At 42.3% G+C, this 26,645-nt stretch overlaps 1 protein-coding gene across 6 annotated transcripts in view; it reads left to right on the plus strand.

Moving 5' to 3' along the window:
• The window catches only part of dctn1a (dynactin 1a), a 69,826-nt gene extending 48,629 nt beyond the window's left edge, over positions 1 to 21,197 (plus strand). For all 6 annotated transcript variants that reach the window (XM_022667218.2, XM_022667217.2, XM_049472521.1 and 3 more), the window contains 10 exons: positions 1,803 to 1,964; positions 5,389 to 5,520; positions 5,660 to 5,785; positions 15,727 to 15,869; positions 16,292 to 16,458; positions 16,537 to 16,667; positions 17,190 to 17,382; positions 17,723 to 17,796; positions 18,842 to 18,931; positions 20,080 to 21,197. In XM_022667218.2, the coding sequence (XP_022522939.2) occupies positions 1,803 to 1,964; positions 5,389 to 5,520; positions 5,660 to 5,785; positions 15,727 to 15,869; positions 16,292 to 16,458; positions 16,537 to 16,667; positions 17,190 to 17,382; positions 17,723 to 17,796; positions 18,842 to 18,931; positions 20,080 to 20,220 (1,359 nt within the window). In that variant the 3' untranslated portion in view covers positions 20,221 to 21,197. The remainder of the gene's footprint in view (positions 1 to 1,802; positions 1,965 to 5,388; positions 5,521 to 5,659; positions 5,786 to 15,726; positions 15,870 to 16,291; positions 16,459 to 16,536; positions 16,668 to 17,189; positions 17,383 to 17,722; positions 17,797 to 18,841; positions 18,932 to 20,079) is intronic.
• Positions 21,198 to 26,645: the final 5,448 nt, after the last annotated feature.

Here is a 26,645-nt window from a genome sequence, read left to right on the forward strand (position 1 = left end):
TACACACCTCCAAACTTCATGTAGCTTCAGATTAGATCACTACACACCTCCGAACTTCATGTAGCTTCAGAATTCATCACTACACGCCTCCAAACATCATGTAGCTTCAGAATTCATCACTACACACCTCCAAACTTCATGTAGCTTCAGAATTCATCACTACACACCTCCAAACTTCATGTAGCTTCAGAATTCATCACTACACACCTCCAAACTTCATGTAGCTTCAGAATTCATCACTACACACCTCCAAACTTCATGTAGCTTCAGAATTCATCATTACACACCTCCAAACTTCATGTAGCTTCAGAATTCATCACTACACACCTCCAAACATCATGTAGCTTCAGTGTTCATCACTACACACCTCCAAACTTCATGTAGCTTCAGAGTTCATCACTACACACCTCCTAACTTCATGTAGCTTCAGAATTCATCACTACACACCTCCAAACTTCATGTAGCTTCAGATTAGATCACTAAACACCTCCGAACTTCATGTAGCTTCAGAATTCATCACTACACACCTCCAAACATCATGTAGCTTCAGAATTCATCACTACACACCTCCAAACTTCATGTAGCTTCAGAATTCATCACTACACACCTCCAAACTTCATGTAGCTTCAGAATTCATCACTACACACCTCCAAACTTCATGTAGCTTCAGAATTCATCACTACACACCTCCAAACTTCATGTAGCTTCAGAATTCATCACTACACACCTCCAAACTTCATGTAGCTTCAGAGTTCATCACTACACACCTCCAAACTTCATGTAGCTTCAGAGTTCATCACTACACACCTCCAAAGTTCATGTAGCTTCAAAATTCATCACTACACACCTCCAAACTTCATGTAGCTTCAGAGTTCATCACTACACACCTCCAAACTTCATGTAGCTTCAGAGTTCATCACTACACACCTCCAAACTTCATGTAGCTTCAGATTAGATCACTACACACCTCCGAACTTCATGTAGCTTCAGAATTCATCACTACACACCTCCAAACATCATGTAGCTTCAGAATTCATCACTACACACCTCCAAACTTCATGTAGCTTCAGAATTCATCATTACACACCTCCAAACTTCATGTAGCTTCATATTAGATCAGGAACAGTGGAAATTAGAGACACTCATTGAATGGAAAGATTACATAACTGAACAACACAGGATACTTTCGGCAAAATTGTTTAAAATATTTAACATAAAATACAAAATATAACTGAAGCATGTCACACGGTAAGCAGGAAAATGCAGGATAACAAAAGTCCCTGGCCTGTGGGAAAATAGTTATGTCTGGTTTGAACAGTCCAGTTTACCTAATTGTAGAGAGAACTTTCACAGCACTGTCTTGATGAGTTGCAGAGGAATGTGACTGAGTTTTACAAATTTTAATAATTGATTATTACATTAAAATACACATTTTGAGCAGTAGTAAGTAGATGTTGGTGATATGTCCCTAAAATAATTTCAGGGTATTTCATGTTTTTTTTTCGTGATAATGATATTCTTGGCAATATGACAAAACACTGAATTAAAAAAGTTTTTTTTTTTTTTTTTTTTTAGAATACACCACTGCAACAAAAATTTTATTATTGCATATGACATAATATGGCAGACCCCTGAGACATTAAAAAATACAAGAATTTGATCAGATTTGTAACAGAAGTCAATGATCCAGAATGTCATGATACTACCGTAATAATAATGCACTCCAAATATCTCCATATATCCAGGATTAAAGTCAAATAAAATAAAATGTGTGTGTCTGTGTGTGTGGTGCGTGCGTGTAGGTGAGTGAGTTGCTGGCTGACTGTAGGAAGCAGCTGGCCCGGGTGGTTGCTGTTCTGCAGGAGATGGGAGCAGCTGGAGCGCAAATGATCGCTCCACTCGCTGAACAAGAGGGGCTGTCCGCACTCAAACTGGAGGATGTGGCCTTTACCGCAGTGGAACAGGTACACACACACACACACACAGGCTGTACAGAGATGCAACAGAGACATCTTCTTACAGAATTAAAATATTAAAAAAGTATATTACACCTATCTGTGCTCAGATTGTAGTAGGTTGTACAGAATGTGTGATACAGTGTCAGAAATAAGCTTTATTGATATTTGCTTCTGATTTAATTCATTGAACTATTAAAGCAGGTTTTGTACAGGCGCTTGGAAATGCTTGAATGTTGTGTTTTGTTCAGGTCTGAAAAGTGATAGAAAGCTTGTTTGGTTCACAGCAAACTGTTTGATTAAATACTTCACTCATTAGATGGATAAATCTAAGGCGCAAGCGGTGCGAGCGTAAGCGGAAGCGCGGAAAGAGAGCCGGGATCCGCGCGAGGCTAAAGGCTAGTCCTAGCCGGCCGGCTATACCATCGCTCTTTCTGGCAAACGTCTGTTCCCTTGACAATAAACTGGACTACATCCGACTCCAGCGAACAACCCAGCGAGAGTTCAGAGACTGCTGTGCTTTGGTTTTTGTGGAATCGTGGCTGAACGACAACATTCTGGACAGCGCCATTCAGCTAGCCGGGCTAACCGCGTTCAGAGCGGATAGGAGCGCGGCTCTATCCGGGAAGACCCGCGGTGGAGGCGTGTGTGTTTACATCAACTTTACATCCCTAAATTCCATCAACATGTGGACTTTGCAACGAGAGGAGCGAGCGCGCTGGATCTTGTTTACACAAACATCCCCAGCGCGTACCGGGCGGAGCCCCGCCCCCACCTCGCTTTCTCGGACCACATGTGTGTTTGGCTGACTCCAACATACACACCACTCATCAGACGCTCCAGACCAGTTCAGAAGCAGGTGAAAACCTGGCCGGCAGGCTCCATCTCTGCCCTTCAGGACTGTTTTGAGTGCACTGCATGGGACATGTTTAGGGAGGCTGCTACTGAAGGCGATTCTGTTGATTTGGAGGAGTATGCAGCATCAGTCACTGGCTACATCAGCAAGTGTATTGATGATGTCACTGTCTCCAAGACCATCACTACACGCCCAAACCAGAAGCCTTGGATGACTGCTGAGGTACGTGCGCTGCTGAGGACCCGCGACTCCGCCTTCAGAGTGGGTGACAAGGTGGCCCTGAGGAAAGCGAGAGCCGACCTGTCAAGAGCCATCAGAGAGGCAAAGCGCGCACACGCCCAGAGAATCCACAGCCACTTCAAGGACACGGGTGACGCGCGGCATATGTGGCAGGGCATCCAGGCAATCACCAATTACAGGACAATGCCACCGTCCTGTGAACGTGATGCCTCCCTCCCTGATGCCCTGAACAACTTTTATGCACGGTTTGAGGCACAAAACAACACGATGGTGAGAAAGACCATGCCCAAGCCGGACGAGCAGGTGTTGTGCCTGACTGCAGTGGATGTGAGGAACACTCTGCGCAGAGTCAACCCACGAAAAGCTGCAGGACAAGACAACATCCCCGGCAGAGTGCTCAGGGAGTGCGCAGACCAGCTGACAGATGTTCTCACGGACATCTTCAACATCTCCCTGTGCAGCGCCACTGTCCCAACGTGCCTCAAGTCCACCACCATCGTTCCCGTGCCGAAGAAGTCCACAGTGTCCTGCCTCAATGACTACCGTCCCGTTGCACTTACACCCATCATCATGAAGTGCTTCGAGAGGCTAGTCATGAGGAACATCAAGACACGACTGCCCTCTTCACTGGACCCCCTGCAGTTTGCGTATCGTCCCAATCGCTCCACGGACGATGCCATCACCACCACCCTTCATCTCTCCCTCACCCACCTGGAGAAGAAGGACACTTACGTCAGAATGCTGTTTATAGACTTCAGTTCAGCATTCAACACCATCATCCCACAGAACCTCATCAGGAAGCTAAGCTCGCTCGGTCTCAACACCCCCCTCTGCAACTGGATCCTGGACTTTCTGACGGGGAGACCCCAGTCAGTGCGGTTCGGGGGCAGCACCTCCAGCACCATCACACTGAACACTGGGGCCCCCCAGGGCAGTGTCCTGAGTCCTCTGCTGTTCACCCTGCTGACTCATGACTGTGCTGCAAAACACAGTTCTAACAGCTTTATCAAGTTCGCCGATGATACAACCGTGCTGGGTCTCATCACCAAAGGCGACGAGTCAGCATACAGAGAGGAGGTGCAGCGGCTGACAGACTGGTGTACAGTCAACAGCCTTCACCTGAATGTGGACAAGACAAAGGAAATGGTTGTTGACTTCAGGAGAGCACAACACACCCACTCTCCACTCAACATCGACGGGTCCTCTGTGGAGATTGTTAAGAGCACCAAGTTCCTTGGTGTCCACTTAGCAGAGAACCTCACCTGGACCCTGAACACCAGCTCTACAGCCAAGAAAGCCCAGCAGCGTCTCTACTTCCTCCGGAAGCTGAGAAAGGCCCGTCTCCCTCCACCCATCCTCACACTCTTCTATAGAGGGACCATTGTGAGCATCCTGAGCAGCTGCATCACTGCCTGGTTTGGGACCTGCACTGTCTCTGACCGCAAGACCCTCCAGCGTATTGTGAGGACAGCTGAGAGGATCATCGGAGTCTCTCTCCCCTCCATCACGGACATTTACACCACCCGCAGCATCCGCAAAGCAACCAGCATTGTGAATGACCCCACTCATCCCTCACACGAACTGTTCTCCCTCCTGCCTTCGGGAAGAAGGTACCGCAGCATCCGGTCCAGCACGACCAGATTCTGCAACAGCTTCTACCCCCAAGCCATCAGACTCCTCAACTGCAGAGACTGAACTGATGGTTTTTCTGTACATGCACACACACTCTTACCCCACTTACCCCAGAAAATGGAAAGCACTAAAAACCCTACTACCTCACTGGACTCTATTGCACACTGTGTAATAGAGGTAATTACTACCTCACTGGTCTTTTTTGCACACTTTTTGCACACTGCATAATTTGCACACTGTCTTGTTATTTATTATTCTTTGTCTGTATTGTGTTGTATTGTCTGTCTGCACTTTTGTACTGTTGCACTATTGTTCTGTCTACACTGTGTTTATGTGCACCATGGTCCCTGGAGGAACGTTGTTTCGTTTCACTGTGTACTCTGTATATAGCTGAAATGACAATAAAAACCACTGACTTTGACTTGACTTTGAAAATAAGTTGAATCTAAAAGTAAAAAAAAAATTCAGCCTGCAGTGTTATTATTTGTTTTCCATTTTAAAGCATTGGAGGAGTGGATTATACTCAACAAATGAAAGTATTTTGTATTAGTATTAAGTATTAACAGCAAAAATGTAATTGATGCATAGTAATTCATCATAAATCCAACAGGCTTTAATAATAATACTTAATAATGTTACTGAAAGGTGAAAAGTGAAAGTAGTTTTTACTGGAGTTTAATAACTGAATATTAATGACCTCCACAGGTTTATGGTTCTCACGGCCTGAACCCGAACGAGTGTCTGCGTCAGTCGTGCAGCGCCGTCATAGCAACCATGAACAAGATGGCCACGGCCATGCAGGAGGGAGAGTATGATGCAGAGAAACCTCAGCGTGTGGTGAGATACACGCTGCACGCTTTCACAGACATAGTGATAATGCACACACACGCTCAACCCTAACAATACCAACGCCATTGCTGGAGTGTGTTGTCATTTTAGTGTGTCTGTGTGTCTGTGTGTGTGTTCCTCTCTCCAGTCTCCACCTGTCGAGGCTCGTGCAGCTGCACTCCGTGCTGAGATCACTGATGCTGAGGGTCTGGGCCTGAAGCTGGAGGACAGAGAGACTGTCATCAAGGAGCTTAAAAAATCCCTCAAAATCAAGGTCAGTGAGATCTTCCACTGTTCATTCAGATTTTAATTAACACAAATTCCCTTTATTACCCGTAACACAGCGACTGCAATCAGGGGGGATGTCCTTTATAATGGGAAATGTAGCACATTCGTGTAACACACACGCCAGTTACACACAGGCGAGTAACACACAGGCGAGTAACACACAGACGAGTAACAGACAGGCAAGTAACACACAGGCCAGTAACACGCAGGTGATTAACACACAGGCAAGTAACACACAGGCAAGTAACACACAGGCAAGTAACACACAGGCAAGTAACACACAGACCAGTAACACACAGGCCAGTAACACACAGGCCAGTAACACACAGGCGAGTTACACACAGACCAGTAACACACAGGTGAGTTACACACAGACCAGTAACACACAGGCGATTAACACACAGGCGAGTTACACACAGACCAGGAACACACAGGCGATTAACACACAGGCGAGTTACAGTCATCGAATAGCACACAGGCGAATTACAGACAGACGAGTAACACACAGACCAGGAACACACAGGCGATTAACACACAGGCAAGTAACACACAGACCAGTAACACACAGGCGAGTAACAGTCAGCGAATAGCACACAGGCGAATTACAGACAGACGAGTAACACACAGACCAGGAACACACAGGCGATTAACACACAGGCAAGTAACACACAGACCAGTAACACACAGGCGAGTTACAGTCAGCGAATAGCACAAAGGCGAATTACAGACAGGCGAGTAAAACACAGGCCAGTAACATACAGGCCAGTAACACACAGACCAGTAACACACAGGCGAGTTACAGTCAGCGAATAGCACACAGGCGAATTACAGACAGGCGAGTAACACACAGGCCAGTAACATACAGGCCAGTAACACACAGACCAGTAACACACAGGCGATTAACACACAGGCAAGTAACGCACATGCCAGTAACACACAGACGTGTTTACACACAGGCCAGTAACACACAGGCGATTAACACACAGGCAAGTAACACACAGACCAGTAACACACAGGCGTGTTTACACACAGGCCAGTAACATACAGGCGAGTAACACATAGGCGAGTTACAGAGAAGCGAGTACCACACATGCCAGTAACACACAGGCGAGTTACACACAGGCTAGTAACACACAGGCCAGTAACACACAGGCAAGTAACACACAGGCGAGTTACAGACAGGTGAGTAACACACAGGCGAATAACACACAGACGAGTAACACACAGGCGAGTAACACACAGGCCAGTAACACACAGGCGAGTAACACACAGGCGAGTAACACACAGGCGAGTAACAGACAGGCGAGTAACAGACAGGCGAGTTACAGACAGGTGAGTAACACACAGGCGAATAACACACAGACGAGTAATACACAGGCCAGTAACACACAGGCCAGTAAAACACAGACGTGTAACACACAGATGAATAATACAAAGGCCAGTAACATACAGGCGAGTTACACACAGGTGAGTTACAGAGAGGCGAGTACCACACAGGCGAGTAACACACAGACCAGTAACACACATGGCAATAACACACAGGCGAGTTACAGTCAGCGAATAACACACAGGCAAGTATCACACAGGCCATTAACAGACAGGCAAGTTACAGACAGGTGAGTATCACACAGGCGAATTACAGACAGACGAGTAACACACAGGCCGGTAACATACAGGCTAGGAACACACAGGCCAGTAGCACACAGGCCATTATCAGACAGCCAAGTTACAGACAAGTGAGTAACACACAGACTAACACAGAAACGAGAAACAGGCGTATTTACACACAGGCGAGTTACAGAGAGGCAAATACCACACAGAGGAATAACACACAGGGACGAGTAACTCGCAGGCGTGTTTACACACAGGCCAGTAACACACAGACGTGTTACACACAGGTGAATAACCCAAAGGCCAGTAACATACAGGCGAGTAACACACAGGCGAGTTATAGAGAGGCGAGTACCACACAGGCGAGTAACACAGAGACCAGTAACCCACAGGCGAGTTACAGTCAGCGAATAACACACAGTAACACACAGGCGAGTTACAGTCAGCGAATAACACACAGGTGAGTATCACACAGGCGAATTACAGACAGACAAGTAACACACAGGCCGGTAACATACAGGCTAGTAAAACACAGGCCAGTAACACACTGGCCAGTAACACACAGGCGAGTAACAGACAGGCAAGTTACAGACAGGTGAGTAACACACAGACTAACACAGAAACGAGTAACACACAGGCATGTTTACACACAGGCGACTTACAGAGAGGCGAGTACCACACAGGCGAATAACACACAGGGACGAGTAACACACAGACGTGTTACACACAGGTGAATAACACAAAGGTCAGTAACATACAGGCGTGCAACAGCACAAGTTTACTATAAGTTTAAAAAAAAAACTGCTAGGAGATCCTTTTATATCCCACAGGCAGAAATCTGGCTCAGGTGCTGGAGAAGCTCAGTGCACTTTTTCCAGTCACTGCAGACTTCTTTATAATTTAATATACTTACAACAATTAGTTTTCTTTTTTTTATCTGATCCGGAAAATGGTTTGATCCAATCTGTGAGATTTCTAATCACTTACACCTCTCATATGGATGAAAAACCTCTTAAGAATTGTATATAATAGTATATAAGGATGTATGTGTGGTTCTGGATTGTATGATGATTGTATAGTGTACATGGGTGTGTAACAGTTGTGTGCAGGTATGTAGAGTGATATAGAGTAGATATAGTGGTGCTGTGCGATATGACCAAAAATTCATATTCTGGTATAGGCCATTTCATATTCTGATATCGATACACATCATGATCTATGTAGCAACACAGACAGATGAGTTACACACAGGCCAGTAACGAACAGGCCAGTAACACACAGGCCAGTAACACACAGGCGAGTAACACACAGGCCAGTAACACACAGGCCAGTAACACACAGGCCAGTAACACACAGGCCAGTAACACACAGGCGAGTAACACTCAGGCGAGTTACAGACAGGTGAGTAACACACAGGCGTGTTTACACACAGGCCAGTAACACACAGATGTGTTACACACAGGTGAATAACACAAAGGCCAGTAACACACAGGCCAGTAACACACATGCCAGTAACACACAGGCGAGTTACAGTCAGCGAATAGCACACAGGCGAATTACAGACAGACGAGTAACACACAGGCCAGTAACACACAGGCCAGTAACACACAGGCCAGTAACACACAGGCCAGTAACACACAGGCAAGTAACACACAGACCAGTAACACACATGCCAGTAACACACAGGCGACTTACAGTCAGCGAATAGCACACAGGCGAATTACAGACAGACGAGTAACACACAGGCCAGTAACACACAGGCCAGTAACACACAGGCGATTAACACACAGGCAAGTAACACTCAGACCAGTAACACACATGCCAGTAACACACAGGCGAGTTACAGTCAGCGAATAGCACACAGACGAGTAACACACAAGCCGGTAACACACAGGCGAGTTACACACAGACCAGTAACACACAGATGAGTTACACACAGACCAGTAACACACAGGTGAGTTACACACAGGCCAGTAACACACAGGCGATTAACACACAGGCAAGTAACACACAGGCAAGTAACACACAGGCAAGTAACACACAGGCAAGTAACACACAGACCAGTAACGCACATGCCAGTAACACACAGGCGAGTTACAGTCAGCGAATAGCACACAGGCGAATTACAGACAGACGAGTAACACACAGGCCAGTAACACACAGGCGATTAACACACAGGCAAGTAACACACAGACCAGTAACACACAGGCGATTAACACACAGGCGAGTTACACACAGACCAGGAACACACAGGCGATTAACACACAGGCAAGTAACACACAGACCAGTAACACACATGCCAGTAACACACAGGCGAGTTACAGTCAGCGAATAGCACACAGGCGAATTACAGACAGACGAGTAACACACAGGCCAGTAACACACAGGCCAGTAACACACAGGCCAGTAACACACAGGTGAGTTACACACAGGCCAGTAACACACAGGCGTGTTACACACAGGTGAGTTACACAAAGGCCAGTAACATACAGGCGAGTTACAGAGAGGCAAGTACCACACAGGCGTGCAACAGCACAAGTTTACTATAAGTTAAAAAAAAAACTGCTAGGAGATCCTTTTATATCCCACAGGCAGAAATCTGGCTCAGGTGCTGGAGAAGCTCAGTGCACTTTTTCCAGTCACTGCAGACTTCTTTATAATTAAATATACTTACAACAATTAGTTTTCTTTTTTTTATCTGATCCGGAAAATGGTTTGATCCAATCTGTGAGATTTCTAATCACTTACACCTCTCATATGGATGAAAAACCTCTTAAGAATTGTATATAATAGTATATAAGGATGTATGTGTGGTTCTGGATTGTATGATGATTGTATAGTGTACATGGGTGTGTAACAGTTGTATGCAGGTATGTAGAGTGATATAGAGTAGATATAGTGGTGCTGTGCGATATGACCAAAAATTCATATTCTGGTATAGGCCATTTCATATTCTGATATCGATACTAGGGTTGCAGCGGTAACCGGTTTCACGGTATACCATGGTATTAAAATGCACGGTTATCATACCGTGTGTGTTTGCTTATTACCGGTAAAACGCAAGCCAGCGGAGAAACTCATCCGCGCATGCGCAACTCCGCTCCGCTTCAGCTCCTCAGCACACAGCGGTGAGAACAGCAGAAAGTGCATCAGACTAAACAAATCTCCGTCCGCCTAAAAAAAGGCTAAACTAAAATCAGCAGTGTGGGACTATTTCGGATACCCGCCGAACGCACCCGAGGATGGTTATCCCATCTCCAAGAACACCACCCCGCTGTGCAGCGCGAAGTATGTGTTTAGTTTATAATTTTAATCTGAACATAAATAAAATCTCTTTGTAGTCGTGCACAACCCATGCGGTAAGCGCCCGCAAAAGCGCTGAGTTATCCGAAATTTGGGCACGCAGGTACAGGCGTGAAGTGCGTGCTACGACGGATTCACGTGTCCGTGTAAAGGTGCTCGCCGGACTGGATGTGAAAGACGCCATTCATTTACATGCGTTCATTTTCAAATTCTGACGTGCCTGTTTTTCATATGTTAAAACCAGACTCGCTGTGAAAGCCTTAAAATAGAAATCTCTATTGTGAGGATCATGTCAGAAATAAATCCCCTCTTTCTGCAGTATCTGGTTATATACCAACTTGGCAGTAAAACGGACGTTTACAACAGTTGTTGATCAGACACTGACCCAGGCTCAGTTTATCAGATATTAAATAATTTAAACTTAAATAATTGTACTGAATAGTTTAAACACAGGATCTTTACTTCTTAGAGGACATGTAATGTGTGACACGTGTGTGTGTGTGTGTGTGTGTGTATATATATGTATATATATATATATATATATATATATATATATATATATATATATATATATATATATATATATATATATATAATTATATACACCCTTAATGACCTTAATCACCTAATGGTGTACAGTTTATTTTTTTTTAAGGAGACATTATCTATATAGTTGTTCCAGGTTTCTACAATAAATAGTTAATTGAACAAAAAACCTTTGTTGTAATTTCTTTAAGGGTCAGTTTAATAATATATGTAACAAACTGTGATACCGTGATAACCGTGATACCGCGGTATTTTCTGAGACGGTTATCATACCGTGAAAATCTCATACCGTTGCAACCCTAATCGATACACATCATGATCTATGTAGCAACACACAGGTGAATTACAGACAGATGAGTAACACACAGGCCAGTAACACACAGGCGAGTAACACTCAGGCGAGTTACCGACAGGTGAGTAACACACAGGCGAGTAACACAGAGACGAGTAACACACAGGCGTGTTTACACACAGGCCAGTGACACACAGGCGTGTTACACACAGGTGAATAACACAAAGGCCAGTAACACACAGGCCAGTAACACACAGACCAGTAACACACAGACCAGTAACGCACTTGCCAGTAACACACAGGCGAGTTACAGACAGACGAGTAACACACAGGCCAGTAACACACAGGCCAGTAACACACAGGCGATTAACACACAGGCAAGTAACACACAGACCAGTAACACACATGCCAGTAACACACAGGCGAGTTACAGTCAGCGAATAGCACACAGGTGAATTACAGACAGACGAGTAACACACAGGCCAGTAACACACAGGCGATTAACACACAGGCGTGTTTACACACAGGCCAGTAACACACAGGCGTGTTACCCACAGGTGAGTAACACAAAGGCCAGTAACATAGGCCACACAGGAGAGTTTCAGAGAGGCGAGTACCACACAGGCGTGCAACAGACAGGCGAGTTACACACAGGCGTGCAATGGAAAGGCGAGTTACAGACAGGCGAGTTACACACAGCCGAGTAACTAACAGGCGAGTAACACACAGGCTAGTAACACTTAGGCGTGTAACAGACAAGCGAGTTACAGACAGCTGAGTAACACACAGGCAAATAACACAAAGACGAGTAACATAGATGAGTAACACACAGGCCAGTAACACAAAGGCGAGTAACACAAAGGCGAGTTACAGTAAATTCAAGTAACACACAGGGCAATAACACACAGGCGAGTAACACAAATGCGAGTTACAGACATTCAAGTAACACACAGGCGAGTAACACTTAGGCGAGTAACACTTAGGTGTGTAACAAACAAGCGAGTTACAGAAAGCTGAGTAACACACAGCTGAGTAACACACAGACGAGTAACACACAGATGAGTAAGACACATGCCAGTAACACACAGGCGAGTAATACAAAGGCGAGTTACAGACATTCAAGTAACACACAGGCCAGTAACACACAGGCGAGTAACACAAAGGCGAGTTACAGACAGCTGAGTAACACACCGCTAAGTAACACACAGCTGAGTAACACACAGCTGAGTAACACACAGCTGAGTAACACCCAGGCGAGTAACACACAGACGAGTAACATAGGCCAGTAACACACAGGCGAGTTACAGACATTCAAGTAACACACAGGCGAGTAACACAAAGGCGAGTTACAGACATTCAAGTAACACACAGGCGAGTAACACTTAGGTGTGTAACACACAGGCCAGTAACATACAGGCGAGTAACACAAAGGCGGGTTGCACACAGGCAAGTAACACACAGGCCAGTTACAGACAGGCCAGTTACACACGGACAGGTAACACACAGGCGATTAACACACAAGTGAGTTACACACAGGCGAGTAACACACAGGCGAGTAACTCACAGGCCAGTAACACACAGGCGAGTAACACAAAGGCGAGTTACAGACATTCAAGTAACACACAGGCGAGTAACACTTAGGCGTGTAACACACAGACCAGTAACATACAGGCGAGTAACGCACAGGCGAGTTACACACAGGCCAGTAACACACGGAGGGGGTAACACACAGGCGATTAACACACAGGCAAGTAACTCACAGACGAGTAACAGACAGGCAAGTAACACACAGGCGAGTTACCCACAGGGGAGTAACACAAAGGCCAGTAACATAGGCCACACAGGAGAGTTTCAGAGAGGCGAGTACCACACAGGCATGCAACAGACAGGCGAGTAACACTAAGGTGTGTAACAGACAAGCGAGTTACAGACAGCTGAGTAACACACAGATGAGTAACACACAGGCAAGTAACACAAAGACGAGTAACATAGGCGAGTTAAACACAGCCGAGTAACACACAGGCGAGATACACACAGGCGAGTAACACACAGGCGAGTAACACTAAGGCGTGTAACAGACAAGCGAGTTACAGACAGCTGAGTAACACACAGATGAGTAACACACAGGCAAGTAACACAAAGACGAGTAACATAGGCGAGTAACACACAGGCGAGTAACACAAAGGCGAGTTACAGACATTCAAGTAACACACAGGCGAATAACACACAGGCCAGTAACACTTAGGCATGTAACAGACAAGCGAGTAACACACAGACGAGTAACACACAGACGAGTAACACACAGGCGAGTAACACACTGGCGAGTAACACACAGACGAGTAACACACAGACGAGTATCACAGGCGAGTTACATACAGGCGAATAACACACAGGTGAGTTACACACAGGCGTGCAACAGACTGACGAGTAACGCACAGGCGAGTAACACACAGGCGAGTTACACACAGACGAGTTACACACAGGTGAGTAACACAAAGGCGAGTAACACAAAGGCGAGTTACAGACAGGCCAGTAACACACAGACGAGTTATACACAGGCCAGTAACAGACAGGCGTGTTACCCACAGGTGAGTGTGTTACTGGCCAATAACATACAGGCCAGTAACACACAGGAGAGTTACAGAGAGGCGAGTACCACATGGGCGTGCAACAGACAGGCGAGTTACACACAGTCCAGTAACACACAGACGAGTAAAACACAGACGAGTAACACAGGCCAGTAACATACAGGCGAGTACCACACAGGCGAGTTACACAGGCGTGCGACAGACAGGCGTGCGACAGACAGGCGTGCGACAGACAGGCGTGCGACAGACAGGCGTGCGACAGACAGGCGAGTTACAGACAGGCGAGTTACAGACAGGCGAGTAACGCACAGGCGAGTAACACACAGGCGAGTACCACACAGGCGAGTTACACACAGAATAAAAAATAAATGGCATTGGGCATGGATCGAAGATGTGGGGCTTGATGGTAAGCCCTTTTCGAGCTGGTGTCAAAAGCTTCGGCAACCTGGTGCTTGTTACTGTACGTTATGCTCTAGAAGTTTTTGTATGATACAAGCGGTAAAAAAATTGTCTCGCGGCACGAACAAGACCCTGTACATAAAGCAGCAGCCAGAGCAGTGCAATATACCACTCTTTTGCCAGGAGCATCAGCTACGGCGGACATTCCGCCTTCGATGGCTCCGCGTGACAGTAGGTGAGCTCCGGGGTACAGTTAAAAAGCTCCATGCAACATGGAGGTACAGTTTTTTGTACCATAATTATATCTAACATTCCACTCTTGACCTTGTGGCTGTGTTACATTGATGAGTGTTTTTTAGTTTTAACAATGTCTTCCTTTTAGAGATGAATTCAGGATTAGTTAACCATGCTAGAAATTAGCCATTCATTGTTGTGGCACTGTCACTATGTTGCAAAAAGATTTAATACAGTAAGGAACCTAATTTTTTTGTTTTAAATAAATATTCTATTTGTTTAAATTGTCCTTTCATATTTTTATCTTATTACATAAGTCGGGTTTTAATTGGGTCGTCGGGTTGGGCTCGGGGCAGAACCTACATATTCATTCCTCATGTTTAAAAAAAAACTGCATTTTAAAATTATTTTTTATGGTGTTCCAGTTCTTGTACTCTTCCTCTTAGTGCTTCCTTCTCATTTGCATGTCTAACTGCATACGCTGTAATTCGTTTTTACAGCTAGAATGGAACATGGCCAGTTTCTTTCAGTCAATTTTCAGTGCTATACCAAGATGGAAATTATCTGTGTTTTCTTGAATATCACTATAGACATAAGGCAAAAATGAAAACAGACTATTAAGTGTTTGAGTAATGTGTCAACATGTATGCCTACGTTACGTCACATATGCAGTATGTTGAAATGTCCTTTAAATTTGGAGTTAACCACATTCTGTGAATTTCTAGTGCTAAAAATTCCTTTATTGTAAGTAAAATTTCTTCAGCTTTCTGATTTGCTTTTGTTCCCAGTCAGTGATCCTGACACATCCTGAACCCCGGAATATAATCTGATAGTCTCTCAGTATCGGCTAGTTAGAAAAGTTTGTGATAGCCATTTGGCAATCACATATTTTTGGATAAAATTCTCTACTTTTTACTGATGTTTGACTTTTTTGTTTGCTGTTTTTGCTCTCAGGGGGAGGAGCTAAGCGAGGCAAACGTGCGCCTGAGTTTACTGGAGAAGAAGTTGGACACGTCCACCAAAGACGCAGACGAACGAGTGGAGAAGATTCAGACCAAACTGGACGAAACACTGACCCTGCTGAAGAAGAAAGAAAAGTGGGTAATCCCTATGTGTATCTGTGTGTGTTTAGTAATAATATTATTAATACATATTTACATTATAGTAGGACATATTCTGAACTGATATCTGTTGTTTGTGGACTGATTTTCTTCATTTTAATTGTGTGACGAATGCACTACAGTTTCTCTTTACAACAAAACGGCTACTTTATAACATGCATGATTTACTGCTGCATGTAAAGCACTTTTTTAACTTAAAAAAAAACAGACATGTAACAGACACCTGTTAATGATGCACATTTTTATAAATTATTGTTTCTAAAGTTTAGGGGTTCTTTTCTCTCTTTCTCTCTCTCTCTCTCTCTCTCTCTCTCTCTCTCTCTCTCTCTCTGTGTCTCTCTGTCTCTGTCTCTGTCTGTGTGTGTGTGTGTGTGTGTGTGTGTGTGTGTGGTGTGTAGGGAATTTGAAGAAACGATGGATGCCCTGCAGGCTGATATTGATCAGCTGGAGGCTGAGAAGGCAGAACTAAAACAAAGACTCAACAACCAATCACGAATGACCATCGAAGGGCTTCGTGGGCCACCAGCGTCTGGCATTGCCTCAATTGTTACAGGAACGTCTGCAGGTACTGAGCACACACACAAAAACTGTTCCACCACAGTGTTGCATTAGTGTGTGTACATCTTAAAGTGTATGTGTGTAGGTGGAGTGGTGCCTGGTATGGGAGGTATAGCTGGCGCTGTGCAGGTGGTGGATTCTCCTCTCCTGAAGCAGCAGATCGATGTTCAGAGACTTGCCATCAAACATCTGAAGAATGAAAACTACAGGCTCAAGGTGCGCGCGCACACTCACCCACACTCACACGTACATTATAATTAGATTAGAAGAATCCACAGTAACACATCCAGACACATTTAAAACCGATACATATACTTTTACTCGAACCACTTATATATACAAATATATATATATATATAACCTATTTAATCTACACGTTACAGCAGTGTAAACTCTCACCTGACCACCAAACCCCTCCCAATACATCCACACAGCCATACCAGTCATAAATGTCACACAACCAGCAAATTTGCATATTCTGTCTTTTACACAGCAATCAGATTTCTGTCTGACTAACCGGACATGGGTTTAGAAGTGTAAATACATGTAAATAAAATTATATCAGGATACTATAATCCACTAGTGAACAACCAAATCCACCTCAACACAGTAAATATTATGTAACATAAATGAATGTACCAGTCATATATTTGAATTGTTTTACAGTCCTACTAAATATTAAATGAATGATATTAAAAATGGTGTGGCTGATCCACAGTGCTGATCTTCTCTTCCCAGGCTGAGAAAATGAAAGCCCAGCTGGCCTCTCTGCCCCCGCTCATCGTGCCCAACATGGCCAGAGTGATAAAAGAAGGAGTTCTGACTGAAGGAGCTTCAGGATCTCTATACCGAAAAACTGACCTGCTGCTCAACAACCTGCTGAAGATGAGCGCCGTGGTCCGAGTGGTGGACATCACCGGGAAGACACCGGGTGTGTGCTGGGAGTGGAGAAGTCTATGGTCTTCTGTAGTTTATTCTGCAGTCTGCCTCATGTCCATATTAGGAAATCTGGATCTAAACTGGAAGGAAGTCCCTGATATGGTCATGATACAGACTGCAGAATAATGAAGTACAGTAGCCAATGTTTTCATATTGTGTATTCCTTTATTTTATTAATCTGTGTAAAACTGTAAATTAGATTGTAAAATATATTTGTGTTATTTATTGGCATTGAGGTAAACAGTTCGATGTGCAGGTTTTTGGTGTATCAGTGTTATTAAAGAGCTGGTTGGATCTAACCGGGTTTTTGTTGTTTGTTTTTTCTGTTGTAGTTAGCGCAAGCGCTCAGTTGTTGGAGCAAACAGCAAAACTACAGTCTCTGAGTGACACACTGGACAAACTTAAGGTGAGACACAATGTAAGATTTTAGATTATGATTTCTTACTTTTCAATGCAATTCTTATCATTCTAATGACAGTAGTTTTGTATTTACTGTTTGTATTTTTGTATTTACGGTCCAGAAATATTTGGACAGTGAAACAGTCATCATGGTTTGGGCTCTGCATTACACAACACTAGATTTAAAATGAAACAAGACATTAAAGTGCAGAAAAGTTTTGGAATTACAATTTTTTTTTCTATAAATCCTCATTTCAGGGACACAACAGTAATTGGACAAATTATCTGAAAAAATTATTTTATACGCTGCGTGTTCTATTCCCTCATTAATCCATCATCAGTTAAACAGGTAAAAGGTCTGGAGATGATTCCAGGTGTGGTATTTGCATTTGGAAGCAGATGCAGTGAACCACAACATGCAGTAACAGGAGCTCATTAGCCTGAAAAAAGAAGAAATCCATCAGCTGAAATGTTAGGAGTGACCAAATCAACAGTTTTGAACTCAAAGACCTGAACGTCGATAACAGACGATAACAGAATCTTTTCCATGGTAAAGAAAAAAACATTCCAAACATTTGTGCAAGTGAAGAACTCTCTCAAGGAATAAGGTGTATCAGTATCTCAGTCTGCCATAAAGAGAAGACTTTATTGGAGCAAAGACATAGTTAAACTGTAAAACATGGTGGTGGAAGGATGGACTTCCGGTGGCACTGGGTCACTAGTGTTTATTGAAGATGTGACAGAAGACAGAAGACAGCTGAAGCCTGGAAAAGCATCATAAAGGAGGAAACTCAGTGCTTGGTGATGTTTATGGGTTTCGGACTTCAGACAGTCATCAAAGCCTGCAAAGGATTCTTCCCCTTGAATTAAACCTGATGGTCTACACTTTAATAAATTCTCATTAGTTTTATTTTAAATCCAGTCTGGTGGGATGTAGAGAACAAAACGTTAAGATTATGTGTCACTGTTTAAATATTTCTGGACCTAACTGTATATTCTCTCTCTCTCTCTCTCTCTCTCTCTCTCTCTCTCTCTCTCTCTCTCTCTTTTAGAGTGAGGTGGCCTCGCATGTAGTAAGTCAGCAGACAGGAGCTCAGGCTCGCTCAGATTTTGCCACTTTCCCCTCATCATACTTTGTCAAGGTAAGACCTCACGCTGACCCAGACATATATCTACGCTTATATATTTTATACATTAAACTGTGGTAATATAGTGCTTATTGTCACTGTTAGCAAGAAAAATTCTTACTGTACATTTGTGGGTTTCTTTGGTCGAATGTTCCACCATTTTACCAGTAATTATCATGCCCCTCTTCGTACAGTGTGTATCTGAAGAATCTCTGTATGAGGAGCTAACAAGCCCTATCCCTTCCCCTAACTTACCCCCCAGCCTAACAATAAACAGGACATAGTGTAGGGTAAGAATCGGGTAAGTGGCAGGGCTAAGGGGTGAAATGGGATTGGGCTTTAGTACATGCCTTTTGCACATTTTGAGCAGAGCAAGGTATATTTTTTATGAAGGTACACTTCGCCTAAATAGGGGCCTTAGGCTGCATCTACACAAAAATATTTCTGTTTAGAGAATACATTTTCATGTAATGGGCTAAAGTGCCTCATACAGACTTTAGTACACCACAAAGAAGGAGCAAAACACCCTCTGTGTTACTGTGCTACTTCTTTGTGGTGTACTGAAGTCTTTATTCCAAAATTGCACATGCAAGTATTGTACTATGCAATTTATGAAATTACTTGGAATTCTAAATAGAGCATTATATATCTGTTATTTAACAGTATTTACATATATTTGTATGTGTAAGTCTGAAATCAAGTGTAACGTGTGTAAATGCTGTAGTTTTACATTTTGTGTAGTTCACTGTATGGGGAGTAAGGAGGTATTTGAGATTCAGCCAGAAACATGCATGCGTCAACATTTTAATAAAGCATTTCATTCTCCTGTCCACAGAATAAAAATCACTTTAGACTGTGTTTTTTGAAAGCTCTATTTTAGTATTTTTCTTGAATAAAAGACCAGAGACAAAAACCTTAAGGTGTTAAAGAAATAGCACAAAATACATCCACCATTGCTAATAAATCAATGCAAGCATAATATCCCTTATCCCTCAGGCATCAGTTACATCCTGAAATATATGCACCTTTACACACAGAAATAGGTCTACAAAAATTTGAACCATATATTAACATTAATATATCAAACATTCCAACGTCTCTTTATATTCTCTCTCTCTATCCTTCTTTCACCTTCTCTCTCTCTCTCTTCACCTTTCTCTCAGGCGGAGGAAGAGAAGAAGAGGTGTGGGACGGTTCTGGTGGGTAAAGTGATGATCCCCTGTGCTCGTGGTAAAGAGCAGGTGCACTCCCTCGTTCTGACCCAGCAGCAGCTCCAGTCTGTGCACCGCCTCCTGATTAAATAAACGGCCTGCTTCCACCAATCAGAATTACCCTTCAGCAGATCTACTCCCTATTCTTCCGACAGCATGCTCAGGAACAGGCTAACACTCTTTCACCATGCCAAAGAGAATCACTTCTACTAAGCAGCTACTTCTGTTCGTACGAGCTTTTCTACGTTCAGCACAAATTAGCACCACATATTCTGAACACGAGAAACAAAAGCTCATATACCTCAGAACAGGAACATTCTGTGTAATTGTGGCAAAATTCACCAATATTTATTATTTGTTAACTGGTTCCGATGAATCAGTAAATAATGAAGTATTCAAATTTAGCTGCAGATTCTTATGCAATTTTTACAACTTACAACTTTTTTAATGTTTTGGAAGTGGCTCTTCTGGGCATCACACATTTTGATGACGTTTGATGTTAGTCTTGTTAGATTTTTTCACACATGCTAATGAAGGTAGAGTGTGTAAGGAACACTGCACGCTTAGGTAAGGGGATTAATGGTTAGACTGAAATAGAGGTTAACTTAGCTTTGCACTACTAATCACTCTTCGTTCTCTGTAAGCCTGCAGTGAGACGCAGCGAAAATGGACCAAACCAACACAAACCTGAAACAGTAGCTTTTAGGAACTTACTGTTTGTGATTTTCTTTCATTCACCAGGAAGCCCCCCAATCATCTGTCATTCTGTTTTTATGGATGCTTAATAATAAAATTTAAAACATGATAATTTGTAATGAAATGCATTTTTTACCACTACAAGGGTTTCTATACATGAACTTTCAACGTGTTCAAGATTAAATGTGTGACCATAATTTTGCCCATAATATGACACTTTTGGATCGTTGGGTTTTCTTGATAAAATGTAATCCTATTTAACCAGTTCTGCTTGTTGAACAGATATCAGATGTAAGTGATAAGCAATGTTGGTCCATGTAATCTGATATTTAATGGCTTTTGCATTTAAACGTAATAAAGAAGAGCAAAGAGTATGCAGATTGTAGATTGTCGTTTTTGAGTTTTCTGACTATACAAATGCAGTCCTGTGCACTATGTTCACTTATTTAGCTGTCCCTGACTAAAGAGCTAGTGAAGATGCTCTCATCTCCTGTTCATCTTCATATCTTACAGTCATTTCACTTAGTGCTGTTAGCAGTGTCCAAATGTTCAGCTGGAAAATGAAATCTGCATCTCCTAAAGCTGGTCAGCAGAGGGAAGCAAGAAGTGCTGTATAATGTCCTGGTAGACGCTGCGCTGATACTGGACTTGATAACACAGTGGACCAGCACCAGCAGATTAAACGGCTCCCCAAACAATCACTCAATAATTTAAGAAGTAGAATAAAATTAAACTCATGAATAGACTGTTGTTTTTTGCAGAAACTATAATAGATTAGAATATAAAAATAGAGTAAATTCCTCGTTAATTTCTCCGGAAGTGAAGGCACTGTCGTGTTAACTACTGCATTCCGTATAGTGCAGAGATTAGCATCATCTCACTGATGTGCAGACGGCTGTGTCTGTATTAGACTCAGGCTTTTGTGCGGCTCTGAAGCGTACAGTGCTTTTGCGTAGCTGCGACTGGTTTTCGCTTCACGTTCCACACTGATGACACTGCAGCCTCAGTGAAGATGACCTTTCTTTGAGAGAGATAAGACTTCCGGTGCACCGCCCACACCTGCAGCTACCTGGGATTCCAGCAGTGAATACTGACAGTTACAGAGGCCGAACCGAAAGAGTCTGCAGGAGATACCAGCAGGAGAGACGATACACACCCACATCTTCTTCAGATCTAAAGACTAAATTTAACCTGTGGAGGCCGGAAGTATTAATCTACACATCAGTGTTTACACAGAAACTGTACAAACCAGAACTGCATCAATATAGGAATTATCAGCTGATACCAGAGAACTACTGTGAGGAGAATAACCAACCGGCAGTTCTTAATCAGACACTAGGGCGCTCCTGAGTCAGTACAAAATAAATGGGTTCCATTGGAGCAAAAGTAATGTATAGTATACATTTTAAATAATTGACATACTGATCATACAGAAAAAACAATTTCAGTATATTTCATATATAATTTTAAAGCTTTTAAACTGCTCTGACTGTATGTACAGCATCAGCTCAACAACCAATCAATCAGTACCTAAGTACTAAAATACTATGGTAGGTAAATCCTGCCAAAAATAAAACTAAAAATGAAAACAGTGAAATGAAAATGCAAATCACCCCTGCATGTGTGGGCAAATTTCACTGCATGTAAATTCAGATTCTTATTTTTCCAAAATGCAAAAAAAAAGGCCACTGCCATGTAACAGAGGCAGTCCCTCAGTTCCTGAGGCTATTAGCACTGTATGTTTCTAAAGGTTTATATATATATATATATATATATATATATATATATATATATATATATATATATATATATATATATATATATATATATATATATATATACAGTGAGTCCAAGAAGTATTTGATCCCTTGCTGATTTTCTTCGTTGGCCCACTAATAAAGACATGATCATTCTATACTTTTAATGGTAGATGTATTCTTACATGGAGAGACAGAATATTAAAAAGAAAATCCAGAAAATAAATCTAAGGAATATATATTAATTGATTTGTATTTCATGGAGTGAAATAAGTATTTGATCCCTTAGTATTCATTAGCAGTTCTGGCTTTTACAGACCAGTTAGACACTCCCAATCAACTTGTTACCTGACCTGAAGCCACCTGTTCTCAATAATCACTTGTGTGAAAAACACCTGTCCACAGAATCAGACAGATCACACAGATTTCAAGTCTCCAACATGGGTAAAACCAAAGAGCTGTCACAGGACCTCAGAGTCAGAATTGTTGACCTTCACAAAGCTGGAATGGGCTACAAAAAGATTAGTAAGGTGTTGGATGTGAAAGTAACAACTATTGGTGCAATTATCAGAAAGTTTAAAGAGTATAACATGACAATCAACAGACCTCGGCCCGGTGCTCCAAAGAAGATTTCGCCTCGTGGGGTGGCAATGATGCTGAGAACGGTCAGAAATCGTCCTGCAACCACTCGGCAGGAGTTAGCAAATGACCTGAAGGCAGCTGGGACCACAGTTTGCAAGGAAACAATTGGCAACACTTTGCGCAACAATGGATTCACATCCTGCAGTGCCCGAAAGGTACCCCTGCTGAAGAGAGCACATGTGGAGGCGCGCCTCAAGTATGCCAATGATCATTTGAAAGATGAACCAAGTTATTGGGAGAAGGTTTTGTGGTCAGACGAGACCAAAATTGAACTTTTTGGCCTCAACTCCACCCGCCGTGTGTGGAGGAAGAAAAATACTGCCTATGACCCCAAGAACACTGTGCCCACCGTCAAGCATGGAGGTGGAAGCATAATGTTTTGGGGGTGTTTCTCTGCCAAGGGTACAGGGCTACTTCACCGCATCACTGGGAAGATGGATGGAGCCATGTACCGCACAATCCTGAGGGACAACCTCCTCCCCTCTGCCAGGGATCTGAAAATGGGCCGTGGTTGGGTCTTCCAACATGATAACGACCCTAAACATACAGCAAAGGCAACAAAGGATTGGCTCAAGAAAAATCACATTAAGGTCATGGAGTGGCCCAGCCAGTCGCCAGACCTCAATCCGATCGAAAATCTATGGAGGGAGCTGAAGGTCAGAGTTGCCAAGCGACAGCCCACCAACCTTCATGATTTAGAGAGGATCTGCAAAGAAGAGTGGGCCAAACTTGTGGTTAACTACAACAAACGTCTCACCGCTGTGCTTGCAAACAAAGGCTTTGCCACTAAGTATTGAGTGTGTTTGGCAAGAGTGTTTTTCCTCATTGAAATACAAATTAATTAAAATATATTCTTTAAAATTATATTCTGGATTTTTGTCTTGATATTCTGTCTCTCCATGTTAGAATATATCTACCATTAAAAGTGCAGAAGGATAGTGTCTTTATTAGTGGGCAAACAAAGAAAATCAGCAAGGGATCAAATACTTCTTGGACTCACTGTATATGAAATGGCTGTTGCAAACACCCAAATATTTAGAACTAAAAATGATTAAGATTGGGTGCCCAAACTAAAATACGAAACTGAATTTACGTCTGATAATAGCAAGTAATAAATATATATATATAATAAAAATATATATTACATTTTATCATAGTATATTTTATTATATATGCATTTAAGAAATTATTTAAAAAAACATTGCAGTGAAATTTGCCCACACTTGCAGGGGCGATTGTCTAGGACTACCTCTTTTACATAATAGTGGATCTGTTGTGGAAAATTATGAGAAATTTTATTTTAACTTTGTATGGTGTTTGGGTCTGTGGGTCTGTTTCATTTTGTAACAAACGAAAAAATATACACAAATATACTATAGAATAAAGAAGAACATGTATCTTCTTCTTCTAAAAAGAACAAAATGCAGCGGGCTTACCAAACCTACAAACATTTTTTGAGGAACACAAGTGTTAGGCATGGATTCATAAAATTACTAAATAAAATGAAAAACAAAAAGGCACTGGTGAATGCCAAGGACCGCATCTCTTATCTAAAAATACTTCATTCTTTTGGCATTATAAGAAAATGATGTGTATAGATTTGAAAACAACATGGCGGAAACCGAGCTCCTATTGAAACTTGTGCTGCTGATCCTCGGGGGACCACTGTTGAGTCACTTTCATTCGTTTAGCTGCTTCTGCTGCTATTAGCTGTGAGTGAAGGTGAGGTTTGTAAATAACTTTGCCGCGGAGACGCTTCAACGCCCTGCCTTTTGTCCGCTCGCATCACAGGTTCGCTGGTTCCAGACCAGCAAGATTGTGGGGCCAGAACCTGTGATTTTGCAGTGGAAACGCAAAACGATGGGATGGTATGATGCTATTGGACGCTCTATCAACACTCCACCTGGCATGTTGCAGCGTTTCACACACTTCTGTATGTGGTGATCAATAAATATTACCCATATCCAGCATACCCAGTCTGAATTCAAAATATTTTTTTCTTTATTTCTTCTGAATAGTATTATAACCCACACTTTCTTCTGGGTGCAGATATATAGCAATTATTTTTTTAATGATTGTAATTCCTTATTGTAACTTATATATATTTTTTTTATTAACTTATTTATTTTTAGTATTAACATTTTTTACTGCTCCATATTTATATAGTTGTGTGCCAGTAGTCTTGCAGCCGAAGGTAATAATGACATATGAAATAAAGATAAAAAAAAAAAGTTTTTTTAGTCTTACAGGAAAGAATGTGTTTCTTTAATAAACGTCACACGGCCTTTAAAGTTCTGAGGTGCTATGACGGGTTAGATTTTGCCTTGATCATATTCCAGCAGTTCACCTGTAAACTGATAAAGTGTTTACAGTGCTGATCAGCAGATATAAATGTGTATTTTTATCATACTTTGGAAAATGTGTTATAATTTCCTGTCTGGATCAAAGAGAATTTCTGTGGATAAACAAACTGCAATGTGCAAAAACACCACAAAACATTTTATTTTTTTTATATATTTATATATATTTATTATATTTACATTAACCAATAATCAGTCAGATTTCACTATTATAATGCCAGTAGTTTTGAGTGTTCAGCTGATAAAAGCCAATAAATCTTTTTGGAGCTCGGCTTCAGTCTCTTTATATTAAATGTGCTCAGTCTGTTTCTCAGGCTGCTTCTACGCCTGGGGCTCTTTGTCCTTTTTTTTCAACTATATGCTTAATATATTTAATTAAACAAATAAAACTAAGCAAATTACTTGTTGCATTTTTAGATAAAATATTTATAAAATTTAATTACTAGAAATTAAAGTTTTGTTTTTGTAAGAAAATATTAGGACATTAATAACTACTATTAAAATCTGAATAAGGGCAGGACATCAGCTGCAGATGATTAGAACATGGTTAGAAAGGAGACTGCCTCAATTAAACTTCAAAGACGAAGGCTACGTTCACACAGCAGGTAAATGGGCCCAGATCTGCTCTTTTATGTCATATGTGATACAGATGTGTGGTTGGGGCATCAGTGTAAACAGAAAAAAACACATTGAATCTGATATTTTCAATTCTAAGTCGATTCACTTCAACATGTGATACTGAAATCTGATACACTTTCAGCTGCTGGTAATGCGACTCAGTCTGAACAGCCTGAACTAAATTCAAGCAACTTTTTGAAAAGTGGGAACAACAGAGATTATAAATATTTGTGTCGCAACCGTTCAGTGTTTATAATGAAACGAGTAAACATGGTCACAAGATCAAAGATTGGCATCAAAGTAAAATAAAAATAAACTCCATGTGATGTGGAGGAAATGAAACGTAACTGTGCTTCAGTGTCATGTGCACAAACTGTTTGTACCAATGTCAGATTTAAGTCACATTAAAAATATTGTCCACTCATAGGCCACGCTCAGCTCACGC

The sequence above is a fragment of the Astyanax mexicanus genome, chromosome 25 (assembly GCF_023375975.1).
Source record: "Astyanax mexicanus isolate ESR-SI-001 chromosome 25, AstMex3_surface, whole genome shotgun sequence".
Taxonomy (NCBI): Eukaryota; Metazoa; Chordata; class Actinopteri; order Characiformes; family Acestrorhamphidae; genus Astyanax; species Astyanax mexicanus.